This window comes from Brassica rapa, chromosome A07, assembly GCF_000309985.2.
Source record: "Brassica rapa cultivar Chiifu-401-42 chromosome A07, CAAS_Brap_v3.01, whole genome shotgun sequence".
Lineage (NCBI taxonomy): Eukaryota > Viridiplantae > Streptophyta > Magnoliopsida > Brassicales > Brassicaceae > Brassica > Brassica rapa.
In genome coordinates this window covers 17,692,309-17,717,600 of record NC_024801.2, presented here as the reverse complement: position 1 = coordinate 17,717,600, position 25,292 = coordinate 17,692,309, and the positions used below count along the sequence as shown (strand labels likewise).

The window sequence follows — 25,292 nt, the reverse complement described above, 5'->3', positions numbered from 1 at the left end:
AGCTAAGTAAAAACAATCTGAAATCAGTTTGAAACAGATCTCAACTAAGATCAAATCACATGTAATGTGTTCTGATGAAAAACAAGCATTTTTAATCTGTGTAGAATCTATAGATTAAAATCTAATAACATGTGCTAGATAGAATTATAGGTACATAAACAAAGCTTTGAAACATGAGTGTTGTAAGTGAGAAAAGTAACATAAGTGTCATTGTGTCAGGCCTTGTCTACGAGATAGTATCACCCTCCTAAACAACATCTTCTACAAATCTACTGAATCTTGGGTGGTCTTTAATAATCTCCTGTATGATAAAAAGAACTGAGAAACTAAAAGTCACTGTTTAAATTCCTCCTTGAGAATGGAATGTTAACACGGAAATAGAGGGAGTTTCCATCTCCATCATCGAGTGAGTAACTAATCACCAACCTCATCTGCACAAATACATTATCAAAATTCTAGTTACAGCTTTTGAAAAAAAAAATAAGAGAACAGACATGAGATACTAAATGGGTAGAAAAGAGAGATGGATTCCAAGATATCTATAACCTCAAAGTACACACAACACCTTTATAGAGGCAAGCACACACAAAACCAAGAAAAGAAAGAAAGAACTAAAACCATCAGGGACAAAACAAGTAAGATTTATATTTGACAACTTCTCTTCGGTCAAACGAAGTTAACATTAGAGTGCTCATGATAAGGCAAAAAAAGACCAAACCATCTTCAGAATCACGTTTCCAATCTAAAACGTGCAAGACAATCTTAAAGAACCTTACAACCACACTGAGGTTATGATCATAAGTTAGCTAAAACGTGAGTAGAGAGCCAGCCAGAGAGTGATTAACATACCATCATTATCCAGAGGTGCCGGGTCGGTTCCCGCTAGATCTTGGTCGACCCAAGTATTCTGGATCGGATCGAATATACCCGCCCGATTTGGGTCGCCCGGTGTGTCCAGACCCGGAATACACCTGCCACGGCTGTTGCTGTTCCTGGTGAGGCAATCCCAGAATCGAAGAAGAAGCGAGTCCAGGTTTCTCATCTTTCCGAACAAACCCTGGCCTAAGATGCGGAGGGACAAACCGGTCAGGCTTCGGGGAAACGGACAACGGAGCCGGAGCAGCAACGGTTTTATCCGGTTCCGAGGTCCGAGCTGGAAACGAAAGCGAGGAACCAGGTCCGGTGTGACCTAAGGGACGGAGAGAGATCTGATTCGGATCTGGATCAGAGATGGGTTGATCCGGAGTCTTCGGAGGAGGCGTAGTGACGGAAGATTTGAGGGGCTTCGGGGAAGGTTTGGTGAGGACGAGCATGCGGCCATTGGAACGAGCAACAGAGGAATAAGAAGCAGGGGAGGAAGAAGATGGATCCTTTTGGAGGATGTGGCTGTAGTTAATGGTAGTGTGTTTGTTGTTGGGTCTTGCCATTCAACCTTCTTCTCTGTTTAGATTTTAAAAAAGTTTCTCTTTTTAGATTTTAGAATTACAAAGGAAGACGAAGAAACGAATCTATGTTCTGTTTTTCGTTCTCTCTTTTGTCTACCTCCGCCTGTTACTTTATCTGTCTTTTCGGATTTTAAATAAAAAGATTTAAGATTATAATTGTACTTTAATGATTGCGAAGGAGGAGAAAGATAAAAGGGTGACGCAAGTGATGGTCATTATTATTAGGCACATGACACGTTTCCATTTTTCAGATAATTTTATGGGCAATTGTCAATAATAGCACCTTTTGAAGTTTATGTCTCAAAAATAGCATTAGAAAGAAAAAGTCACAAAAATGACATTCATTAAAGGGTAAAATATCCCTAATACCCTTGGTTTAAAATTAAATAAACAAACAAAAATAAATAAAAATAAATAAATTAAAAATTAAAAAAATGAAAAAAAGATTTTTTTTTATAGTTTCAGATTATATATTTTCAGATTCGAAACTTTTACAATTTTTTTTTCAAATTTTTTTTTTTTTTTCAAATTTTCTTTTTATAATTTAAAAATACTTTTTAAAACTGTTTTTAAAATTTTTATTTTTTATTTTAATATTTTTTTTTATAAAATTTTAAACCCTAATTCCAAAACCCCACCCCTTAACTCTAAACCCTAAGGTTTGGATTAATTAACCCAAGAGGTATAAGTGTATATTTACCTCTTTAATGAAACCTATTTTTGTGACTTTGAACCTTGAGTGCTATTTTGGGAACATAAACTTGGTTTGGTGCTATCCTAGTCTTTTTCTCTAATTTTATTATCTAAAATATACTGATGTGTAAAATTTGATGGGATCTACATTGTGAATGGATGATAAATACTTTGTTATTACGTGTCATTAAGCTAGAAACATTCAATATGAATTTCAAACATGTAACAGAAACTAGAGTACTATCATACATCCAACCAGATCAATAAATTAAGATCCAGAGTTTCTTACCGTATAAAAAAGTGACAGTTTATACAGCATAAGATCCTAAAAGCTTCACCATACCCAGTACCACTATTAAATACCTTCCATCACTGCGAGAGAGACGGTGTTAAAACAACACACAGCTTGAACACCATTCAGTACTATATGTATACATAAATCTAGGTTTATTAGACCATGTGCAATGGACTAGTTGAAACATTTATTCAACTGTTGAATGCTTACAATGATAGTGTTGAAAAAGAAAGAAAAAAAGTATGTGGATTAACTTTAGTTGAATAGATTCGACTAATTGAAAACTTGTTGTGAAATCCACAAAAAGATATGAATCAATTAAACTCAATCATAATTCATCATTTCTCGAGATTTTATATATTTTTTCTCGACAAACTTAGAATTTATTTATAGCTGAAGTTGAATATCCAAATATAAATTAGATGGAATTTTTTATTGCGATTGTATTTATCCACCTATATGATTACCTCCAAATTTATATATATATATATATATATATATATATATATATTTTAAATTTGGAGTTAATCATATAGGTGGATAAATACAATCGCAATAAAAAATTCCATCTAATGGCCCTGGTTTAGCAAGTATATGAGCAACATAATTTGTACATACTACCTAAAGAAAAAGAAGTTGATCTAAACTTTTGCGACCAATAATTTATGCTGTTTAGCAGGTGAATATTAAAAACATCGTTGCTTAAAGCATTAAACCTTGAAGAAACGTATGCATCTATCGTTACCGTCAGGCTTCCAAGTATGTCACTCTGTGCGAAGATCTAAGAACATTCAGTGTAATGTACTCATGTTTTGGCTAGAATCTGATAAGTATGAGTTTAGATGAGAATAATCCTTTTGCAACTCTACAATTGCGAGTGCATTCTCTATGGATAAAATGTTCTTCGAATTGTGGATAATGGGGTTGTTTTTTGACTGTTCTAGGCTCCATTGTTCCGCAAACCTCTGCTTCATCTGTTCCTTCAACAATCATTCAAAAGAAACCAGATGCTCCACCCAGCCAAAATACCAGTGTTTTGATGGAGACACAGAAACGTGCTGATAATGGAGATCCTACTGACGTGAAGCGTGCTAGGAGGTATCCTCGAATCTTTCTGATAGTTATTTTTTTGAATCTCCAAGTTGATATATATTTAGATACTTCAAGGTTTGTGGATGAGAGTTTCTACTCTTTTTGAGAATAGAGTCTTAGAAGTGGAGTGCTTCTGTCAGTTTTGGACATCCGGAAGTCAGGTGTCTTGATTCTGTATTTGGTAATTGGTTAGAAAGCAGGAACAAATGAGTGAATTTGATACACAGGTTCTCGTCTTTCTAATTGTTGCTCATATACGTTTACATTTCTCTATTTGCTTTCTTGGCCATTGATTTGTGGGGAATGTTTTTACATTTCGTAGGTAGGCCAATAAATAGTTTAGACTTTAGCATTCAACTTTACTTGGTGGTCTTAGTGACATAAACCATTGTGATGCAGCTACTGTCGACAACAGAATTCTAAGAGCTGATATCGAAACTTTGAGAACAAAAGTACATATCATTCTTTTAAAGATTGTACAACATTCAAGACTATGATCCTGATAAAAACAACTTGTGCAGGTTAAGATGGCAGAAGAAACGGTGAAAAGAGTGACAAGAGTGAACCCTTTGCATTGCACAAGAACAAACATGGACATACCATTGAAACGGGCAATCCCAAGTACTGCTGACGCAGGTTTGGGACCATATCAGAGAGTAGATAAACCGTATTTGAACCGTGAAAGCATACAGAATCAGTTTGATACTAATCCAAATATATTTGAAACCCTGCCTCATTGGCGTCACAAGCATTAACCACAGCATTGAGTCACTTATTGGTTTTGTGATTTTCTTGGGGTAACTCTTTTATCTTTGCCTTTTTAATTCCTTGTAATATTAGTTACTGTGCCACTCTACTACGGTGTTATTGTAAGACTTGCTCATCCACATTATTCTCCTAAACATATTCGAATGCAAATATACATATCATTATTTCTAAAAATACGTTTATTATTTGTTTGCCAGTGAATTCGCTTATAACATCACCTAGATGTTAAAATGAGATTCATTATTGTGCGTTTAAAACCTCCACTTCGACTTTAGAATACAACAGAGAGACCAAGTGCAGTCGACAATGCATGCACAAAGGCAGGCAAATCAGAAGTTGTTGCGGCTGTGACCAGCTTATCGTCCGTCACACACTGCTCTGATTCCAAGATCTGACCGCCAGCAACCTTCACAGCCACCTTTGTCCCATAACCAATTGCACATCTCTTCTTCTGCAAGATAAATAAATAATTAATTGACACAATAATGGAATTTGTGAGCGGTCTTGAGATTTTTGAGACTAAAAATTTTTTAGTGTATATTTTAAAAATTCCTTTTGTAAATTTGAAGCCACGAAACACTTAATCAGCTCTTTAAAATTTGAGTCAAGATGAATATTTCATCCGGCTATACGAAGGTGGTTCCCTATATAAACGATTTTTTTGTTACCTTAAGAGCGCCGGTAGCGGCAAGTAGCCAGTTTCCCATTCCAATGGCAGCAACAAACTTGCCCTTCTCGACAAACTTCTTGATTAATCCGACGGCTTTGTCGTTCATCACCAAGAGCTCCGGCGACCTTCCTCCCGGAACCACAATGCAGTCATAATCATCCACAGAGACATCTTCCCAGGCGACAGTCACATAGAAGTTGTGGCTGGACTTCTCGGTAGGAAGTTGCCTTCCCTCCTCGAGGTCGTGAACGATGGTAGCACATTTATCACCTTTCTTCTTGTTAGGTGACACTGCGTCCACTTTACATCCCAGAGCTTGAAACGCTTTAAATGGTACGTTGATACTGTAATCTTCGACACAATCCTAATTCACATCAAAAAGAAGATATGAATGAAAAAATCAACGATTTAGTGCCACTGATAAGATCATATAATTTCAACATGAGTTTGTAAATCAAATTTACGTGTGAATATACACAAAATATGAATATACACAAAATATTTCTCTATGATTATAGATATCTGAAAATAATAAATAATAATATATTTATGTTATTAACATCTTTTTAAGTTTTATGTTTGCTACCAAAGGCGTGATAGTTTAGTGGGTATACTTAGGCTAGGTATACTTATATTACATGTCATTGTAACTTGTAAGATAAAACTTTTGTTACAAAATGAGTGTCGTTTTATGATTTTATTGTATTTTTTCATTAATTTATCTCTTTCATACCGACTTTTTTTTAAACAATAAATGCAATAAAATTTTAATAGTTGGAAAGGCAAACTGAACTTTTAGCTGTTTTTTAATTTGTGTAAAAAAAGCTAAAATACATCTAATTTGAAATGGATAAAGTATAATTTATTGATTACTGACTTTCCTAGTTTTTAACTTGTAATTAGACATCTCAAGAAATTTGTTTATTTCATCAATTTTTATATTCCCATTCCAGATTGTGCAAAAATAACAGGGTCAACTTTGAGATTCCCACAAAATCTAAAGAGAGATTAATAGTCATATGATAAAAAGAAGCTTACCCCGATCAAGAATAGCAAAGAAGGCTGAGTCTCCTTGCAGCAAGTAATCTTAGAGCCAATTGATTCTAACAAAACCCTGAGAGTGTTTCCAAGCGTTGGCCACCCCAAAGTTGAAATAAATTTTCCGTCCATGACACAATCGGTAATGTCAAAAAGGGTTTGGACACCGGGCTGTTGCCACCACGAGCCGCCGGAGAGCTCGATAAGAGGCTTCATGCTTTCGAACGCCGTGCACTTCATTCCACGGCCGAGTATACCCGCCGCCGCCAACAGCAGCTGGCTGTGGCAGCTCGTGAGAATAATCTTCCCAAGCTCAGCAAATCGAGCCACCATGCTGACGCATTTCTCGTCAGTGCTCAAAAGTTCCGTGAAACGTCCACCGGGAATGATGATGGCGTCGTATTGCTCCGGGATGACTTCATGGAAGTTTGCGTTCAGTGTTAGATGATCGACCACCAACTCGGAGTATATCTGTAATAAGATGGAAAAATGTGTCTTTAAAATAAAAGTTTTTACACACCGATCAAAAAATTATACATTTTCATTTTATCTCGTTTTGTATAAAAACATCATTATTTATATTTAACTTGACCAATTAAAAATCATATTTCATGATATTAACGGCCACAAATAGCATAATATTGTATTTTCGCTTAGAAATTTAGAAACATCATTTAATCTGAAACAAAAATACATTTAAATTCTAAGACATCAATTGAAATGAAAAATAAATGATGTGAGATACAAGATTGCATGCACATTTAGAGTAGGATCACCCTACACCATCGCAGTTACATGAACATTTAATTATAAAAACAATGTATTTACTGTATTAATGGGTAAGAGTACAATTAACGAAAATACGAAAAATAATTATATAACCTGTGAAATACCAGTACATTTAATCATTTAACCTCTACCTTGTTTTATTTAACCTATACCTTTACAATAAATGTAACTTCGATTACTAATTGTAAATGTAATTATTTGGGGGGGGGGGGGGGGGGGGGGGGGTATTTTTCATTAATATAATTTTTTATTATATTTAATTTTATTCATCAAGCAAAGAATATATCGAGTGGCAAAAACAAGATGAAGAGAAAGTGAAAGATTATAACAGAATATTCAAAAAAAAGTGAAAGATTATAACAGAATATTTGTGGGGGGGGGGGGGGGTATTTTTCATTAATATAAATTTTTATTATATTTAATTTTATTCATCAAGCAAAGAATATATCGAGTGGCAAAAACAAGATGAAGAGAAAGTGAAAGATTATAACAGAATATTCAAAAAAAAAGTGAAAGATTATAACAGAAACATGCCTCAAGGCCGAGGAGATCGTGAGCCGCCATGACGCACTTGTCGCCAGTTTTGCGACCAGGAGAAACGCAGTGGACGCTAACACCAAACGCTTGGAGGAAGTAGAGAGGTACTATGGTCTCATATGCTTCCATGAACTCTCCGCATAACATCAAAACTGACTTCTGAGCCATTGATCCCATAATGATCGATCTCTTACGACAAGCACACACACACAACTAATTATATATATAAGTATAAGTTCCAATAATCACAATGTATTCATTTTTATCCAAAAAAAAAACAGATAAATATACAATATATGTAAGTGGAGACGTGGCTCCATTTGGAGCATTTATTATTTATCATCTTTTGTACAATGACCCATAACCAGAGGTGTCATGGATCAAAGATGGAGGTATTCATAATTTGTTTCATGTCGTTTGAATAATTAATTATCTGATTTGATTCGATCCATATACACATGAATATTTTGTGTTCTAGATATCCAATTTTTTTTAGATTTTTAATTGGATATCCGATTCGATCCGTACAAATAAAATAAAAAAAAAAAAAACTAAAATAGTATAAATATTAATAATATTAATAATAATATTTTTTACAAAATAAAATTTAATTAATTTTAAATTTAATAGCTAATACAATAAATTTAATAAATAAAATTATTTTAATATAATATTTATATGTAATATATAATTCTTAATATATACATATATATACGCATATAACGGATTGGATCGAATATCCATTCCTAAAGTTATTAGTATTTGCGTTTTGCTTTGTTTCTTGCGGATCTTACTTAGTAGTATTTTTTTTGCTTCGTAAAATTACGGATATGCGGGTTTTTTTTGTTCAAATCAAAACGAATAATGAATTGAATCAGAATTTACAAACATTTTAAACCCAGTTCGGCGCATAATTGATTATGAAGTAAATTTGTCTATTATGAATTATTTTAGGACATGGTTTTGAAAATAGGTGTAAGTAGATCATTAAAAACCTAAGTGTTGTAGATATCATAATGTCATAATGAGTGAAACATTCAATTCGTTCTAATTATATAACTATATTCGAATTTGCAGTATTATTATTAATGAGTACTAATATTTTGTTATAAATAATACTCTGTCTGTTTCTAAAAAATGCATGTTTTAGATTTTTCACAAATATTAAGAAAAATTTAATATTTAACTATCAATGCATTAATTTTCAAAATTATAACAATTTCCACAAATTTAAACCAATGGCAATTCCATAAATCCAAAATTGTCAATTAACATTTTTTAAAGTTTACAATTCATTATTAAAATATATAGAAAATCTAGAACACTGATCTTTTAGAAACTAAGAGCTTGACTGGTTTTCCCGCTACCACCCACAAACGCAACTTTTGCGGTTAATAGCGGTTGACAGCGTTTCGAAACAATCATACAAACCGCTACAAACCGCTACAAACCACTACAAACCGCTACAAACCACTACAAACCGCTCCAAACCTTTTAAATTCAAAAACTGGTTCCAGCTAGCGTTTGCGGTTGCAGGCGGTTGCGGGAGGATAATTTTTTTTCTTTTTTAAAAAAAAACCAATAAATACAAAAAATAAAAATATTCAATAAATTTTTAAAATGGAATTATAAAAGTACTTAAATATATCTATTATATTTTAATTAATATTATAAATTTTTAAAATAAAAATATTTTCTATAATTTTAAAAATTTTAACTATAACTTGAAAATATAATTTACATATTTATTATAATATTATGATTTTTGATATTTTTATAATTATATAAAATATAAATATTGTTAATTTATTATTTAACCGCTGCTGTATTTGGTAGGTAACCAGTCATAAGTATCCCGCAAACGCACCAATTTCTAACCGTATAACCAGTCGTACAAATCTCTTAAAACCGCTAGAAACCGCAACCACCCGTATCCGCAAACGCCCGCAGCCGCAACCGCAACCGCTGCGTTTGAACCAGTCAGGCCCTAAGTAAAAAAATGCTAAAACATGTATTATTTAGAAACAGAAAGAGTATTTCACTATAATTACAAACAATCAACTAAATTAGAATATTACTTCCAATGAAAGTATTACATATATTATACCTTTTTAATATTATTCTTATAGTACACATATCATTATATAAGATTCATTTTCCATTTATATTACACTTACATATATTAAACTAAATATTGATGGAGTTCTTAAATTCTGAGATACATATGCAATTGTTTCTCATTTGAGAAATTGTTGTATGCATATCTCAAGATTTTGAGGACCCCATCAATATATAATTTTATTGTTTTTGAATTTTTTATCCTACTAAAGATGGAATTGCTCTTGTTACATTATAGGGAAATAATGAAATGAAACAGAATAGCTGGATTTTAACTTGGTGGCAGTATATATATACTACACTGCAACAAATTATTTTTTTTTTCTCAAAAAAAATGTTTTTTTCACCCTTTCGCTCCAGAAATAAAGTAGCTTTCAAAATCCAATGCAATAATTAAGAGCTCAAGGTTTCAATAAACACGTGATGATTGCAGCCAGTCACCTACCTACCTGGCTACCTCACCTACCTGTACACCAAATAAACACGGATAAAAAAAACCAAATTTAAAAGGCAGGCACAAGAACAAACGACTTCTTATTTTGTTGAGAAAAAAAAAAGAAATATATAACTATTACTCTCTTTTCGAAATATAAAATATTTTAGAATTTTTAATGTTTTAAAACAGTAGTTGACATTTTCCTTAATTTTAACTTTATTAGAAACTGTTAGACAAATTAAATTTTATCAAATTTTAATAATTAGTGAATTATTTAAAATTTATTTTAAATTCTATGTTGAATAAAGCTAGTTTTTAATGTTTAATCTATGAAAAGGAGGAAATAGTGAAAGAATGTACTGTTACAAAAAAAATAGTGAAAGAATGTACGAGTTCCCGTTCAGATCACATTAGAGTCATGTAAGTTGCAAAATTTGTTGCTAAGATGGAATCATGTGTATGCTCGACAGAAGTATAATTCCATTGCAAATATGTGATGGGTTTGTGACAAAGTATTGCTTGAATCTGTAGAAATAATTTTATTGAAAACTTGATTAAAATTTTATCTAATCATCCATTAAAATTTCTTATTGAGTCTGCAATAATGTTACGTGCTCGTTTTCCGCTTCTTTCGTTCGTTTCCCCTCTCTTTTGTCGTTCTCTTCTCCTCTCCTCTGCGGCTGGGAACACTAACGGTGGAGTTTTGCGACGCGTGAGGGCGGAGTCTGTTACTCAACAGGATGGGCCTTCAGTGATGTTGTTCGTAGCTCCGCTTGCTTTGGTAGTCACGTACGTGTTGGGTTGCTGATTTGCTGCTTTCACGCAGTCTTCGGATTTGACGGTGAGTGTAGCTGTCTCTCTCCCTCGTTAGTGTTCGGCCCGGGTCTGGTGTTTATGACACTCGTGCTGCTCTACCTTTTCCCAATAATCATTCAGCTGCCGCTTGCCTCTGTGGTATTAGTTCCTAGGCTTGATTTGGAGTGTTAGTTAGTAACTCGTCCCAATCTTTGTCCCATTTCTACCGGAGGTGGAGTTGTACACTGTCCGGTCTCTTGTTTTGAGGTTTGGTTAAATGGGTGTAACGGTCACGGCTTTGAGAGCTCGAGGCGCCAATCTCTGGTTTTCATTGATGAACAACAGCATCGTAGGGTCATAGCTCCTCCTTGTGCCGTTGATATGGTCCTTGATTAGCTCTAAGCGGGTTTGTGTTTGGTTTCTTCCTCGGAGAGTAGTGTGACAGTGCTTCGAAGAGGCTGGGTGTTGTTATTTGGTAGTAAGGAGCTTCTATCCGCTCTCCGCTTTGCATGGTCTGATCGTCTCTTGCTTCCACTCCGGCTCATCCTTTGTCCTTTATGCATGGTTGTTATTTGGTAGTTGCTTGTCTGTTTAGTTTAATGTTGTTGTTGTTGTTTCGTTTTCGCTACCAGTGGTCTCAGAAATTATGTCAAAAACAAAAATTGGCGTAAAATTTAACAGTTTACCAAAAAGAAATCATGTCACCGCCATAGTCTTCAATATCCGATCGGGGATGAAGTGTTGTTGTTGAACGCCATGGTTTCTGCCTCGTTGTCGTTTCAATATTGGCTGCACTGTCAATACTTCTACACGTTCTTTTTTCATTTGAACCACCAATGACAGATGAATACATGGTTTTTCTTTGAATCGATAGATGCTCAAACTCCTTGATTACACTCTTGGTAAGATTCAAATCACTTCTTCATATATTATGCTTCTTATGTTGTTCCTTAGCCTTCTTGTAATCTGGAACCAACCACATGTTTGATTTCTCTCTCATGGAGAGATATGGACCAGTAGACAATAGACTGTTCCTACTGATTTGAGATAGACTGGACGTTGATGAAACTTTTTTGAGTTCCATAGAATAAAGTATACTCCTCTATCTTGAGTGCTGGTGAGGTTCTTCTCTATTGGAAGACTTTTGGACCAGTGGATAAAAGGATGTATCCAACAGATTTTGAAGATAATCTGAGAAAGAAATAGACTTGCGGAAGCCTTTTGTGAGGTCCAAAAGCTTAAGGCTCTGATACCATGAAAGAATATGAGATGTAGTAGAAGTTTAGTTTCTGAAGAACATGAAGAATAGGAAAGAGATAGAGAATGAGAGAGATAGATATTTCAAAGTGTAAAAGAGAGAAGGAGAGAATAATTTCCTTAATTATTTTTAGTAGTCTACAACTGGATATATATGGAGGACTACACATAAAACTAAACAAAAGAGACTGATGTGACAAATTCCCAACAGCTCTTTTAATTCAAATTCAAATCGTTTCTAAATGACGTCGTGGATGCGTTGTTGTGGATGGGTTGGCTCCTCTATAGAAATCAAAAGATCGAAATCACTTCAAACACTTTCGTATTGCTTTAGAAAATAACTCAAAACTAAAGCTCAATCACTCACACAATCCGTAAGTTGATTCAACACCTTACACTTCAATATATAAGACTAGATAATCCTAATCCTATTAGTAATCACACTTTCAATATTTCCTATTCTCTTATGGATAATCATAACACTTCAATTTAGGATAGCTTGTGTTTTAAGCTATCTTTCAAGCTTAAACCAACATTCTCCCCCTTAAGCTTGACTTCATCCTCACACACTACTTGCATTCCAATAAGACTCCTCATCTCTTTAAAACGAACTCGGCTTAGGGACTTCGTTAGAATGTCGGCTCTTTGCATGCTTCCCGGAACATGCTCCACTTCAATTTGTTCATTCTCGACGCACTCTCGTATGAAATGATACCTTCTATGAATGTGTTTACTTCTACCATGGAATACAGGATTCTTGGTGAGCGAGATTGCGGATTTGTTATCGACTTTTATAGTCACCTTCTTGCTTTCATGCCCCACGACTTCACTCATAAGTTCTTGGAGCCATATTGCCTGTTTCGCAGCTTCCGTAGCAGCCATAAACTCTGCTTCACAAGATGACAAGGCTACAATCTCTTGTTTCTGAGAACACCAGGTTATAGGACTGGTTCCGAGATAGAAAACATGTCCAGTTGTAGCTCTGCCATCATCCTCATCTACGTTGTGCGAACTATCGCTAAACCCTATTAGTTCTTCTTGTTCTGTTGCTTGCGAGAACCTTAAACCAAGAGAAGTCGTTCCGCGCAAGTATCTCAACACTTGCTTTAGGGCTGCACCGTGAGATTGTTTCGGTTCTTGCATGTACCTACTAAGCACACCAACGCTGTAAGAGAGATCGGGTCGTGTGTGCAGAAGATAACGGAGACAGCCAATACTCTTTCTGTATTCTCTTTCATTGATACTCTGTTCTTGAGGCGATTTTGACAGCTTTGTATTCACGTCCATTGGTATGTGTATAAGATTGCAATCGTTCATTCCGGTTTGCTCAAGAATCTTCTGAGCATATCGTTCTTGTGACAATGTAATTCCTTCATTGGTTTGTCGTACCTCAATGCCTAAGTAATAAGTCAATCTACCAAGGTCACTCATCTCAAACGTTCGAGCCATCTCTTGTTTAAACTTGATAATCGAACCCAAAGATGATCCTGTGACAAGAAGATCGTCGACGTACACACAGACAACAAGCAAGCCTTTCTTTTCTTCCTTCCTATAGAGCGAGGGCTCTTTTGAGCAACGCACGAAACCTAGTTTCTTCAAGATCCCGTTGAGTTTTATGTTCCATGCTCTAGGGGCCTGTTTCAAACCGTAGAGAGCTTTGTGCAGTTTATAAACTTTTCCTTCCTTTCCTCTGATCTCAAATCCTTCCGGCTGAGTAACATAGACTTCTTCTTTCAGCTCTCCGTGTAAGAACGCTGTCTTAACGTCCAGATGATGTATCTCCCATTCCTTTGAAGCCGCAAGAGCTATGATCATTCTGATTGTCTCAATACGAGCTACTGGTGCAAAGACTTCATCATAGTCAACACCATGCCTTTGAACATATCCTTTTGCTACTAATCGTGCCTTATATTTGCTGATGCTTCCGTCTGCGTTTCTTTTTATTTTAAACACCCATTTTAACCCAATAGGTTTGAAACCTTTTGGTAGGTCAACGAGAATCCAAGTGTTGTTCTTTTCGATTGAGTTTATCTCCTCCTTGCAGGCGTTCACCCAAACTTTGTGTTCTCTAGCCTCATTGTAATCATAGGGCTCGTTATTTATCACCATCAGAAGCCTTTCACACTCAATGTCAGCGAGAAGGACATAGTCATCAAGGTAAGAGGGTTTCGTGCTCACTCGGTTTGATCGCCTCAACTCTGGCTGCGGCTCCTCTTCTTCATTATCAACTTCTTCATCTACATTCTCTTCACCTTCATTATCACTTACTTCTTGAATATCCACTACCCTAGTTTCACTCTGTTTCAATGGTAGTAGTTCAACCTCAAACGGACTTTCTTCCGTTCCTTCTTCGTTGCTCCAGTTCCATTGTTTATCCTCTTCAAAGTGAACATCACGGCTCACAACAATCTTTTTACTCGTCGGGTCTAGTAGCCTATAGGCCTTAGAACCTGGTTCGGTTCCTAGGTGTACCAATACTCTTGACCGATCGTCAAGTTTCTTTCTTCCCACCTTTTCCGTTCGAGCGTAACATAGGCATCCAAAGACCTTGAGATGGGCGAGGTTTGGTTTCTTGTTTCGCAGAGCTTCATATGGTGTTGAGCCTTCGAGAGAACGTGTTGCAACTCTGTTAATTAAGTACGTTGCGTGTCTGACTGCTTCACCCCATAACTTGTTTGGTAAACTCATGTGTTTTAGCAAGCTTCTTGTCATCTCAAGAAGGGTTCGGTTTCGCCGTTCAACCACTCCGTTCTGTTGAGGAGAGTACGGAGCTGTTGTGTGTCTGTTGATTCCATGTGTCTCGCAATAGCCTGAGAATTCATGAGACATAAATTCCCCGCCTCTATCAGTTCGAAATGTTTTTATTTTTTCGCCAGTTTCTTGTTCCACACGTTTCTTGAACGCTATGAACTTGTTAAACGCCTCACTTTTCTCTTTTATCAATACGGTCCACATGTATCTTGAGAAGTCATCGATTAATACGAATACGTACCGCTTCTGTCCTGGTGTAGAGGGTGTGATAGGTCCACAAAGATCCCCATGAATAAGCTCAAGTGGATGTGTAGCCCTAAATAAAGTAGCCTGCGGAAACGGTTTTCTTGTTTGCTTCCCAAGTAAGCACGATATACATGTTTCTTTCTCGAGGGTTATATCAGGTAAGCCATCAACGAGTTCCTTACTCATCATTGTCTTTATTGTTTGGGTGTTTATGTGCCCTAGTCGGGCGTGCCACCGTGAAGAGTTGCTTGTTGCAAAGACTTGTAGACATTGAACTATATCAGCTTGCAGAACCACTCTATACAACCGGTTCTTTGACCTTGCGCTTTTAATCATCAGGTATCCACTTTTATCAAATAACATAAGCATGTCGTTCTTCATATTTACCTCACATCCAGCTTCGGTAGCTTGTCCCAAGCTAATAATGTTGCTTCTTAATCCGGGTATGTAATAGACGTTGTTCAATGTTTTCTTCTCACCTCCGTCTAGAACAAATTTGATTGATCCTTTGCCTCTTATGTCAATACGAGAATCATCTCCAAAACGAACCTTTCCTGTAACGCCTTCATCTAGTTTATAGAAAAATAATCTATTTCCACTCATATGATTGCTTGCTCCATTGTCAAGATACCACACATTCTCCAAGTCTTGTTCGAAGTCGCTTGGTTTCACTTTCTTTTCATTGAGATAAACTACTTCATGCATCATCAATTCATCTGCTTCCTGTGTCTCTTCTTCTTTCTTTTCCACGGTTTCTTGTAGTTTAAGCTTCGTATCAGGGCATTCAGAGGCATAATGACCTGTTTTATCACAAGCAAAACACGTGATGTGACTCTTATCACGAGTTTGAACTTGCTGTCCTTGCTTGTAGGCTTCTCTCTGATTATAGAAACCTCCAGATCGTCCTCTGCCTCTTCCTCCTCTCCATGAACTTCGACCTCCGCGTCCTCTTCCTCTTCCGTACCCGTAGCTTTCTTGTTGATTCTCGCTGTTAGCGTACATTAGTTTTTCACGATCATCACTCTGCTCTTCCTCTTCTTCTTCGCTTATCCTTTCTTCATATGCCTTCAATCGTCCAACTATATCTTCAAAAGTAGTCACATTAAGATCCAAAACTTGCTCAAGAGATGCAACCATGTGAATATATTTTTTTCTTGGTAAACTTTTCAAGAATTTCTTCACAAGTTTTGGTTCTTCTATGATTAAACCAAGAGAAGCTGATTTTGAACTGATTTCTGTTAACTTGCCGACGAAGGTATCTATACTATCTTCCTCTTTCATCTTAAGCTTGTCGAAATCAGCCATGAGTGTCTGTAGTCGTGCTTCTCTTACTCTCTCGGCTCCGACATGGCGAACTTGTATTGCATCCCAAACAGCCTTGGCTGTATCGAGATGTCCTACCTGCAACGTTAAGGCTTCGGGTATGGATTAAAATATCAAAGCAATTGCCAGATTATTCTTCTCTTCATGTTTGCTTCCAGGGTCAATTGTTTCCCAAACCTTGTTAACTTTAAGGGCAATTTTCATCCTCATAGCCCAAACTGTGTAATTAGAAGCAGTTAACATCGGGAATTTTATGGACGAAGGTCCAGTTTCCTTCTTACTCATCTCGGTTTCATCTTTTATGTCTGCCATGGCGTCTTGTCTTCTTCGTTATATCGCTCTCACGTTTTTATTGATTTCAATAGGAGGCTCTGATACCAAATATAGAAATCAAAAGATCGAAATCACTTCAAACACTTTCGTATTGCTTTAGAAAATAACTCAAAACTAAAGCTCAATCACTCACACAATCCGTAAGTTGATTCAACACCTTACACTTCAATATATAAGACTAGATAATCCTAATCCTATTAGTAATCACACTTTCAATATTTCCTATTCTCTTATGGATAATCATAACACTTCAATTTAGGATAGCTTGTGTTTTAAGCTATCTTTCAAGCTTAAACCAACATCCTCACGGTCGCCATGGATGCGCTACCGTGGATGGGTTGGCTCTTCTTCTCAATAATCACCTCATGTTTCCATCGCCTCTCCACTCCACAGTTGCGTCAAGCCATAGTCGTAGACCCTCCACCGCCGGCATAATCTGTCCTCTGCGCTTCACCATCAAACCCCATTACATCAGGACTTCAAGACCCATTCGGCCCTACTTTGCCGCTGCATCTCCGCCCTTCTCCTTCTCCGGTTAGCACCACTGTATCATCTCCAACCGGATCCGCCGACATCAAATCTAGAAGCGCCATCTCCAAACAAAAAGAGGTCAAATGTAAACATGCTTCAGAAACTTGGACTGTAGAAATAGGTCTTAACCCTACTTTCAGCTTCATTCGGGTATATTGTTTATTGGGGTCTCTTACCCATATCCAATACTATTTCCAACAGGGATTTGTTGTATTTTTTTTTTCTTTGCTTAACTACTTCTGTTGTATTTGACAGCCGGGTTCGCTATCTAGGTGGAAATGTTCTTCGTTCCCATCACTGGTGAATCTGAAATCTCTCAGCATATTGTCAGTAGTTTAACTAATCCATTTTGAATATAACTTAGCCTTTTTGTATACATTATAGCGTACCTATATGGCTATATCCCTAATATATATTGTATATATATTCACGTAAAAAGAGAGCACGCATGTGATGATGAACATTTACATGATAGTTAGTTAAGAAAAATGTACGTGCACTGATCCAAGTATAGAGTTTATGAAAACATTAAAATTTTATAATCTAATATTCGATAAATCAATAAATATAATAAACTAATAATTCTTTTTGTTTCCAATTGGTTTGTGATGAATTTGTAATTGAAGTTAATGAATAATGACACGGTTTGACAAAAAAAAAGAGGAATAATGGTCCCGAGTCCCAAAAGAAAAATGACCAGATAATTAAATAAAAAGGGGCAATTAATCTAATAATCATAATCAAAGAAAGATAAACAAATTAGCTCAATGAACCAAATTATGCGCCCATGATGTAAGAAGTTCTTCTTGAACTTGTCATAAAAAATTGGAAAATGGCTCGTTGACTCTCTCTAAACGTTCCTGCACGTCTCATACAAGCATCGTGTAGACATGCCTTCACGATTAGTTAGAAGGAGTCCAAAACAGGGATAAGAAACTGTATAGCTGGATGTAGAGAAATGCTTTGCTATATAAACCCATGACCACAATTCTTACAACACAAACCAAAACAAGAAAAATAAACCAACGTAAAAGCGTTGGTAGAGAAAAGGCAAATCACAATGAGATCTTCTTCAAGGATGGGGTCTTCAACCCATCTCATCTACGCTCTAGGCGTGATCATCATGGCAACAATGGTTGCTGCGTATGAACCAGTGACATTGCCACCACTCCCGTCATATTCACCATCTCCAAAGGTAGAATACAACACTCCTCCCCTACCGTACATTAGCAATTCTCCACCACCACCAACATACTATTCTCCATCACCAAAGGTTGATTACAAATCTCCACCACCACCATATGTCTACAGTTCTCCACCACCGCCACCATATTATTCACCATCTCCAAAGGTTGAGTACAAATCTCCTCCTCCACCATATGTCTACAATTCTCCACCATACAATTCACCATCTCCTAAGGTCGAGTACAAATCTCCACCACCACCATATGTTTATAGTTCTCCTCCACCACCTCCTTACTACTCTCCATCACCAAAAATAGATTACAAGTCTCCTCCACCACCATATGTCTACAGTTCTCCACCACCACCACCATATTACTCACCATCCCCCAATGTTGAGTACAAGTCTCCTCCACCACCATATGTCTATAGTTCTCCACCACCACCTCCGTATTATTCTCCATCACCGAAGGTAGATTACAAATCTCCTCCTCCACCATATGTCTACAGTTCTCCACCACCACCGTACTATTCTCCATCTCCTAAGGTAGACTATAAGTCTCCTCCACCACCATATGTCTACAACTCCCCTCCACCACCTTATTACTCTCCATCACCTAAAGTAGACTACAAGTCTCCACCACCACCATATGTTTACAGTTCTCCACCACCACCATATTACTCTCCATCTCCCAAAGTAGACTACAAATCTCCTCCTCCACCATATGTTTACAAGTCTCCTCCACCACCATATGTCTACAATTCTCCACCACCACCACCATATTATTCTCCATCTCCTAAGGTAGACTATAAGTCTCCTCCACCACCATATGTCTACAACTCCCCTCCACCACCTTATTACTCTCCATCACCTAAAGTAGACTACAAGTCTCCACCACCACCATATGTTTACAGTTCTCCACCACCACCATATTATTCTCCATCTCCCAAAGTAGACTACAAGTCTCCACCACCACCATATGTCTACAGTTCCCCACCACCACCTTCATACTACTCCCCATCACCGAAGGTTGACTATAAATCTCCTCCTCCACCATATGTCTACAATTCTCCACCACCACCATACTACGCTCCATCTCCAAAAGTATACTACAAGTCTCCTCCACCACCATATGTTTACAGTTCCCCACCACCACCATATTACTCACCATCGCCTAAGGTTGTATACAAATCTCCTCCACCCCCATATGTCTATAGTTCGCCTCCACCACCATACTATTCACCTTCTCCAAAGGTACACTATAAATCTCCACCACCACCTTATGTTTACAGTTCTCCACCACCACCATACTACTCACCTTCCCCTAAGGTACACTACAAGTCTCCACCACCACCATATGTCTACAGCTCTCCACCACCACCATACTACGCTCCATCTCCAAAAGTATACTACAAGTCTCCTCCACCACCATATGTTTACAGTTCCCCACCACCACCATATTACTCACCATCTCCAAAGGTTGTATACAAATCTCCTCCACCTCCATATGTCTATAGTTCTCCTCCACCACCATACTATTCACCTTCTCCGAAGGTACACTACAAATCTCCACCACCACCTTATGTTTACAGTTCTCCACCACCACCGTACTACTCACCTTCCCCTAAGGTTCACTACAAGTCTCCACCACCACCATATGTTTACAGCTCTCCGCCACCGCCATACTATTCACCATCCCCTAAAGTACCATACAAAGCGCCAAAACACCCTCATGTATGTGTTTGTCCACCACCTCCTCCATGTTATAGTCCATCACCAAAGACAGTATACAAATCTCCACCACCACCATATGTCTACAGTTCTCCACCACCACCGTATTACTCACCTTCCCCTAAAGTGTACTACAAGTCACCACCACCACCACCATACTACTCACCATCTCCTAAGGTAGAGTACAAGTCTCCTCCACCACCATATGTTTACAGCTCACCACCACCGCCATACTACTCACCATCTCCTAAAGTAAACTACAAATCTCCTCCACCACCATATGTCTACAGTTCTCCACCACCACCACCATACTACTCACCTTCTCCAAAGGTTGATTATAAGTCTCCTCCACCACCATATGTCTACAGTTCTCCACCACTACCATACTACTCACCATCGCCTAAGGTAGACTACAAATCTCCTCCACCACCTTACGTCTACAGTTCTCCACCACCACCGTACTACTCACCTTCCCCTAAGGTTTACTACAAGTCTCCTCCACCACCGTACGCTTACAGCTCCCCTCCACCACCATATTACTCACCTTCCCCTAAAGTGTACTACAAGTCTCCTCCACCACCATATGTTTACAGTTCTCCACCACCACCATATGTCTATAACTCACCACCACCACCACCATACTACTCACCATCTCCTAAAGTAGAGTACAAGTCTCCTCCACCTCCATACGTCTACAGTTCTCCACCACCACCATACTACTCACCTTCCCCAAAAGTTGAGTACAAATCTCCACCACCCCCATATGTCTACAGCTCTCCACCACCACCACCATACTATTCACCATCTCCTAAAGTAGACTACAAATCTCCTCCACCACCATACGTCTACAGTTCTCCACCACCACCATACGTCTCACCTTCTCCAAAAGTTGAGTACAAATCTCCACCACCACCTTCGTATTACTGAAAACCAGTAAATGCGGGTCTTAAATAAGCTTTCCAGTATTATTTGATTTCAAATCTTTTCTTCTTGTTACATGTGTGCAATCAGTTTCAATTTTCTTGAGAATGTGGACTAATAACATGGCTACAATACTTTTATATGGTTTCGTATGTTTTCTTTTATTTAATTTCTGCAAAGATTTCTTGCGGTCTGTTTGTAATTCTTTGCAATGAGACAATGATTATGTATTGCGTATTCTTGACAAGGAGCTTTGGAGAACCACCTAATCCTTTTAACTTGAGTTTTTTGTATATGGATCGCGTACAATAAACAATAAGCCTAAGAGTTCAAATTAAACTTTGGTTCAAAAAATTGGTTCAAAAAAAAAAAAAAAAAAAAAAAAAGAGTTCAAATTAAACGTACACATGATGATGTCCAGAAAAGAGCAACACACTAGTCAGAGAACTAAGGAAAAAAAAAGCAGTCCAACACAAACAATAAGCTACTAATTAGCAGATCACATAACCTCAGTGCTTAAGAAACAAAATCACTCGTTAGTGGTTTTGTTGATAAGAGACTTGTGGATGTGAGGGATCACACCTCCTCCAGCAATGGTTCCTTTGATGAGCGTGTCAAGCTCCTCATCTCCTCTGATTGCCAACTGCAGATGCCTTGGAGTTATCCTCTTCACTTTCAGATCTTTGCTTGCGTTCCCAGCTAACTCAAGAACTTCTGCAGTAAGGTACTCTAGAATTGAAGCCGTGTAAACAGCAGCAGTGGCACCAACTCTTCCATGTGCTGAAACCCTGGTCTTGAGTTGCCTATGAATACGACCCACTGGAAACTGAAATAATCAAAGAAAGAGAAACAGCATCCAAGTGAGATTTCATGCAAATACAATTCAAAGTGAGGCTCCCCCATCATACGACCAATCTTTCTACATTAGATATCAAAACAGAGCAGGAATAAGTGACAAGTAAAGCAGAACATACATGGTAAATAAAAAAAGTCTATACAGACAAAAGTAAAATTAAAAAAAGTCTTTCAGCTTTTGATGCATTTCATGTAAAAACATTTTTTTGGATGAATACAATTTAACATTTATTCAAAAAAAAAAAATTAAAAAAAGTCAAGCATATCCTTTATCTTGCTAAAGAGCTTCACTTGCCTACTTGTTCTAGACTAACCAAAGCCTTATATGCCATTTATCAGAGCAATTGAGTCTCTAGGCCTTTAAAGACACTAGCTAAACAACTTGGGGGCTCCTAACCTATCACATATGACAAAACATCAGGAACACATCTATGCAAGGCATGGTAAAGCAAACATTTTTACTCTCCAACCACAAGAGAAAAGACTATAAAATACTGCAACTGCAAAATCGTTTCAACGGCATAGCATACTCTTCTAGACTCCAAACTACTTTTGGACAAGAATAACAGTCAAAGAAGTCAACTTTCAACGAGCCCAAGAAGCTAGAGTTTGAAGGGGATCACCTGAATGCCGGCACGAGCAGAGCGAGACATGGGTTTCTTCTTGTCCTTGTCTTTGTCTTTGTCTTTGTTAGCAGCCATCGTCTTTGCAGCTACGAGTCCTTTACCTCCCTTGCCTGCCATGTTCGCTCACTTCCGGATCCAACCATACATAGTCAAACAAAAACAAGAGACAAAACAAGATCTGTTGAAAAACTGATGAAGAATCTAAGAGAATACTACAACAAACAAGACAAGATCTGAAGGGTTTGGTGGATTAGAGGGAAGAGAGAAATACCTGAGAAGACAGACGACGAGAAAGGCGATGAAATGAAATCTAGATGAGTTGAATTGAATGTGCGTTTTAAAACTAAAAGTTTGGTGGGCGTTTTTAAATAGTTTTAAAATCTTGGGGGGAACCATATTAGAACTTGGCGGTTACAAATTATCTTAGTAGAACAGAGATGTATTAGTAAATGAAATTGTATCTGAACAAAAATGAAGTTGATTACATAATTTATTTTTATTTTTGATTCCATAATTGATTACGTAAATTTTATATTTATACGATGCATGCATAACACTCACCAAGTCAACGTTATCTTCGAAGCTTCATCTGAACAACTCCATAATGTTCTTTGTGAGCCATTGCACCACCTTGAGTTCACTGGGGTGGTGCAATCTATAAACCAACTTCTCAATGGGATTAAGGGTTGGAGCCTGGATCACGCCTTGCAAGAACGTAATGAGGCTGCTGCAGCTATTGCCGTGAGTGTAACACGAGATCAGCGCTATCAATCATACATGGCACAGCATGAACCTGCTTGGCTTCACCAACTGCTGTCTCTGGAAGCTTCTTCCAACTAGAGGAAGGGTCGACCTTTCACCCAACACGTTTATGTGTTTCCTCTTACATTATCTTTTTCTTACACATCCTTCTTGGATGCCTACTGGTATCCTTTGTTTCAGCTGTGGTGTTTTATTTTCGGTGTTCCCTTTGTGAACATCATACTTGTCCTCGTTATTTTGTTTCTCAGTGTTATAAAAAAAAAGATAGAAGTTTTTGAGTTTTTTTGTTAGTCATTAACCAACTAAGCTACAAGAGATTTTTTAAAATTTGCCGCCAAAATTTTACTTATTGAAAAAAGGCGGAATCACATGCTTCCATGACTTCCTCTCAAGGTCGGTATTGACTAGTATCAATACTATTAAATTAGGATCATGACCCATTGATATATGTTGTGTCCAACTGTTTTTACCACTGAACCTATTTTTAAATATATTTATTTAGTTATATAACAAGAACTACTTTGTAGTTTGTACGCTTGGTTCATATTTGAGTAACTTCCATTATAAATTCCCAAGTAATCGGGACCCATTTTTTTGTAAACTAAAACTGCTGAGTGACTTACCACAAGTTACGGATTCTATATAGGTAATAGTTTTCTGCAGTCCACGCCCTTTTACGATACAACTAATGCTATATCATTTCACAAAAAAAAAAAAAACTACCCAATAAAAAAACATTTCAATTGCAATAATGAAGATAATGATATGACTTCAGAACAACATTGCCCCATCTTAAACCCAATACGATGTCATCTTTAGATGAGAAAATATTTTGATTTTTATTTTTAGCCTTTTATTAGAAAGAAAATTAACTGTAATAAATTATACAAATAAAAAAATATCCTTACAATTTTATTAAGCTTCAATCAGACATTAAATTTTTTGTGGTTACAAATTTTTGCAGATTATTTCAAGGAACATGCAAAATATTCATCAACTAATAAATTATTTAAACAAACATATTAACTCATGTATTATACTAAATTAGGAACATGATCTATTAATATTTGTTTTGTCCTACTATTTTGATATAATTATTAAAAAAATTTGCTAATCACTTAAAAAAATATTTTACAGAAATATAATTATAAAAAACACAAATACGATTAAAACACACAAATAGAAAAATTAGTTTAAAAAATATGTAAAACAGAAAATATACCCGCTCTTTGAAGTTGGATGTAAGTATATAAGGTTTTAGGAAAGTGATAAATATATCTTGAACCAAGATGGAATTATGTAGCTTACGTATATATTAACAATGTTGATTCCATAATTGATTATGCTAACCATCTTACATAGTATGTAAATTAAGTTCTAAACAATTCGTGGAGACAAAACTTGGTGGTTTTTTTCGTTCTACATAGACTGTGGTTATGATTTGTATTAGAGTTGTTTTATAGTAACACAGTTGATATCCTAGATTAGAAAAATTCAACAATTAGATTTTGACTGAACTATTTGTGTTCAAAGTTGTATTCTAGAACTAGTCCAATAATTAAATGGTTTTGACTGAATCCTTTATGTTTGAAGTTGTATTTTGGGGGTGAATCCAATACATGAATGTTTTTGACTAAACCATTTATGCAAAGTTTTTTTTGTTCGGTGATAAATACTTGTCCCTCAATAATCTACAAATGACAATTTAGTAAAGTTCTTGTTATTTATTATCCAAAGATAATGTTGACTCTTTCGAATAGTATTATATATTATAAAATGGATACAAATTACACTGTCAAGGATGGTATATGGTTAGATTTCACTAGTATTATTATAAAAACGGGTACAAATTTTACTCTAATAAGCTGGTTTTATGAATACAAAGACTAGTATCATAACCTAATTAAAGAACATGCAACTTTGACCATAACTTAAAAGCCTAATGCAAAAAAAAAAGAGAGACTGGAAACACATAAATTATTAAAATAAAGCTCACGTTCGTAATGCAGTTAGATATAAGACAAGCGACTGAAGGTTACCGCTATGCGTTCATCATCTGACATCTCCAACCTTAACCTTAGTATAACATCATAGATA

The 25,292-nt window shown here is 36.6% G+C and overlaps 4 protein-coding genes and 1 long non-coding RNA gene across 7 annotated transcripts; 2 read left to right on the top strand and 3 right to left on the bottom strand.

Annotated features, from left to right (window-relative positions):
* Window positions 1-7: 7 nt before the first annotated feature.
* On the bottom strand, window positions 8-1,646 carry LOC103829988. Its single transcript, XM_009105680.3, has 2 exons — window positions 850-1,646; window positions 8-431 (listed from the first exon to the last, which is right to left on the bottom strand). The coding sequence occupies exon 1, from the start codon at window positions 1,425-1,427 to the stop codon at window positions 855-857; it is 573 nt and encodes a 190-aa protein (XP_009103928.1). The 5' UTR covers window positions 1,428-1,646; the 3' UTR covers window positions 8-431; window positions 850-854.
* Window positions 1,647-3,539: 1,893 nt separating this feature from the next.
* Window positions 3,540-4,545, top strand: LOC103829986. Its single transcript, XR_004449333.1, has 2 exons — window positions 3,540-3,752; window positions 3,848-4,545. It is a non-coding gene; the product is annotated as an uncharacterized LOC103829986 (long non-coding RNA).
* On the bottom strand, window positions 4,393-7,580 carry LOC103829987 (DJ-1 protein homolog F). The gene is made up of 4 exons (XM_009105679.3): window positions 7,325-7,580; window positions 6,002-6,472; window positions 4,962-5,327; window positions 4,393-4,744 (listed from the first exon to the last, which is right to left on the bottom strand). The coding sequence occupies exons 1-4, from the start codon at window positions 7,502-7,504 to the stop codon at window positions 4,565-4,567; spliced, it is 1,197 nt and encodes a 398-aa protein (XP_009103927.1). The 5' UTR covers window positions 7,505-7,580; the 3' UTR covers window positions 4,393-4,564.
* A 9,317-nt stretch (window positions 7,581-16,897) lies between these two features.
* Window positions 16,898-21,099, top strand: LOC103829985 (extensin-2). 2 transcript variants are annotated; one of them, XM_033276083.1, is made up of 2 exons: window positions 16,898-20,743; window positions 20,897-21,099. In XM_033276083.1, exons 1-2 carry the CDS (start codon window positions 18,178-18,180, stop codon window positions 20,956-20,958), a joined length of 2,628 nt encoding a protein of 875 aa, XP_033131974.1. In that variant the 5' UTR covers window positions 16,898-18,177; the 3' UTR covers window positions 20,959-21,099. The 2 variants fall into 2 exon arrangements, with proteins under 2 accessions (XP_033131974.1, XP_033131973.1); XM_033276082.1 differs by having other exon boundaries at window positions 16,898-21,094.
* Window positions 21,100-21,164: 65 nt separating this feature from the next.
* On the bottom strand, window positions 21,165-22,854 carry LOC103829983 (histone H2A variant 1). 2 transcript variants are annotated; one of them, XR_004449610.1, is made up of 4 exons: window positions 22,705-22,854; window positions 22,431-22,559; window positions 21,353-21,778; window positions 21,165-21,291 (listed from the first exon to the last, which is right to left on the bottom strand). XR_004449610.1 is itself a non-coding variant. In XM_009105676.3 (3 exons), the coding sequence occupies exons 2-3, from the start codon at window positions 22,548-22,550 to the stop codon at window positions 21,482-21,484; spliced, it is 417 nt and encodes a 138-aa protein (XP_009103924.1). In that variant the 5' UTR covers window positions 22,551-22,559; window positions 22,705-22,854; the 3' UTR covers window positions 21,331-21,481. The 2 variants fall into 2 exon arrangements, 1 of the variants encoding a protein (XP_009103924.1); XM_009105676.3 differs by lacking the exon at window positions 21,165-21,291 and having other exon boundaries at window positions 21,331-21,778.
* Between the last annotated feature and the right edge of the window lie 2,438 nt (window positions 22,855-25,292).

What these genes read in the sequence shown, in the direction of transcription:
- LOC103829983 (XM_009105676.3), bottom strand. Translation starts at nt 22,550, where the DNA reads ATGGCAGGCAAGGGAGGTAAAGGACTCGTAGCTGCAAAGACGATGGCT. An exon ending in CTGCTCGTGCCGGCATTCAG is followed by an intron (nt 21,779 to 22,430) that starts GTGATCCCCTTC and finishes TGATTATTTCAG; the next exon opens with TTTCCAGTGGGTCGTATTCA.
- LOC103829985 (XM_033276082.1), top strand. Translation starts at nt 18,178, where the DNA reads ATGAGATCTTCTTCAAGGATGGGGTCTTCAACCCATCTCATCTACGCT.
- LOC103829988 (XM_009105680.3), bottom strand. Translation starts at nt 1,427, where the DNA reads ATGGCAAGACCCAACAACAAACACACTACCATTAACTACAGCCACATC.
- LOC103829987 (XM_009105679.3), bottom strand. Translation starts at nt 7,504, where the DNA reads ATGGGATCAATGGCTCAGAAGTCAGTTTTGATGTTATGCGGAGAGTTC. An exon ending in ACGATCTCCTCGGCCTTGAG is followed by an intron (nt 6,473 to 7,324) that starts GCATGTTTCTGT and finishes ATCTTATTACAG; the next exon opens with ATATACTCCGAGTTGGTGGT. An exon ending in CCGCTACCGGCGCTCTTAAG is followed by an intron (nt 4,745 to 4,961) that starts GTAACAAAAAAA and finishes TTTATCTTGCAG; the next exon opens with AAGAAGAGATGTGCAATTGG.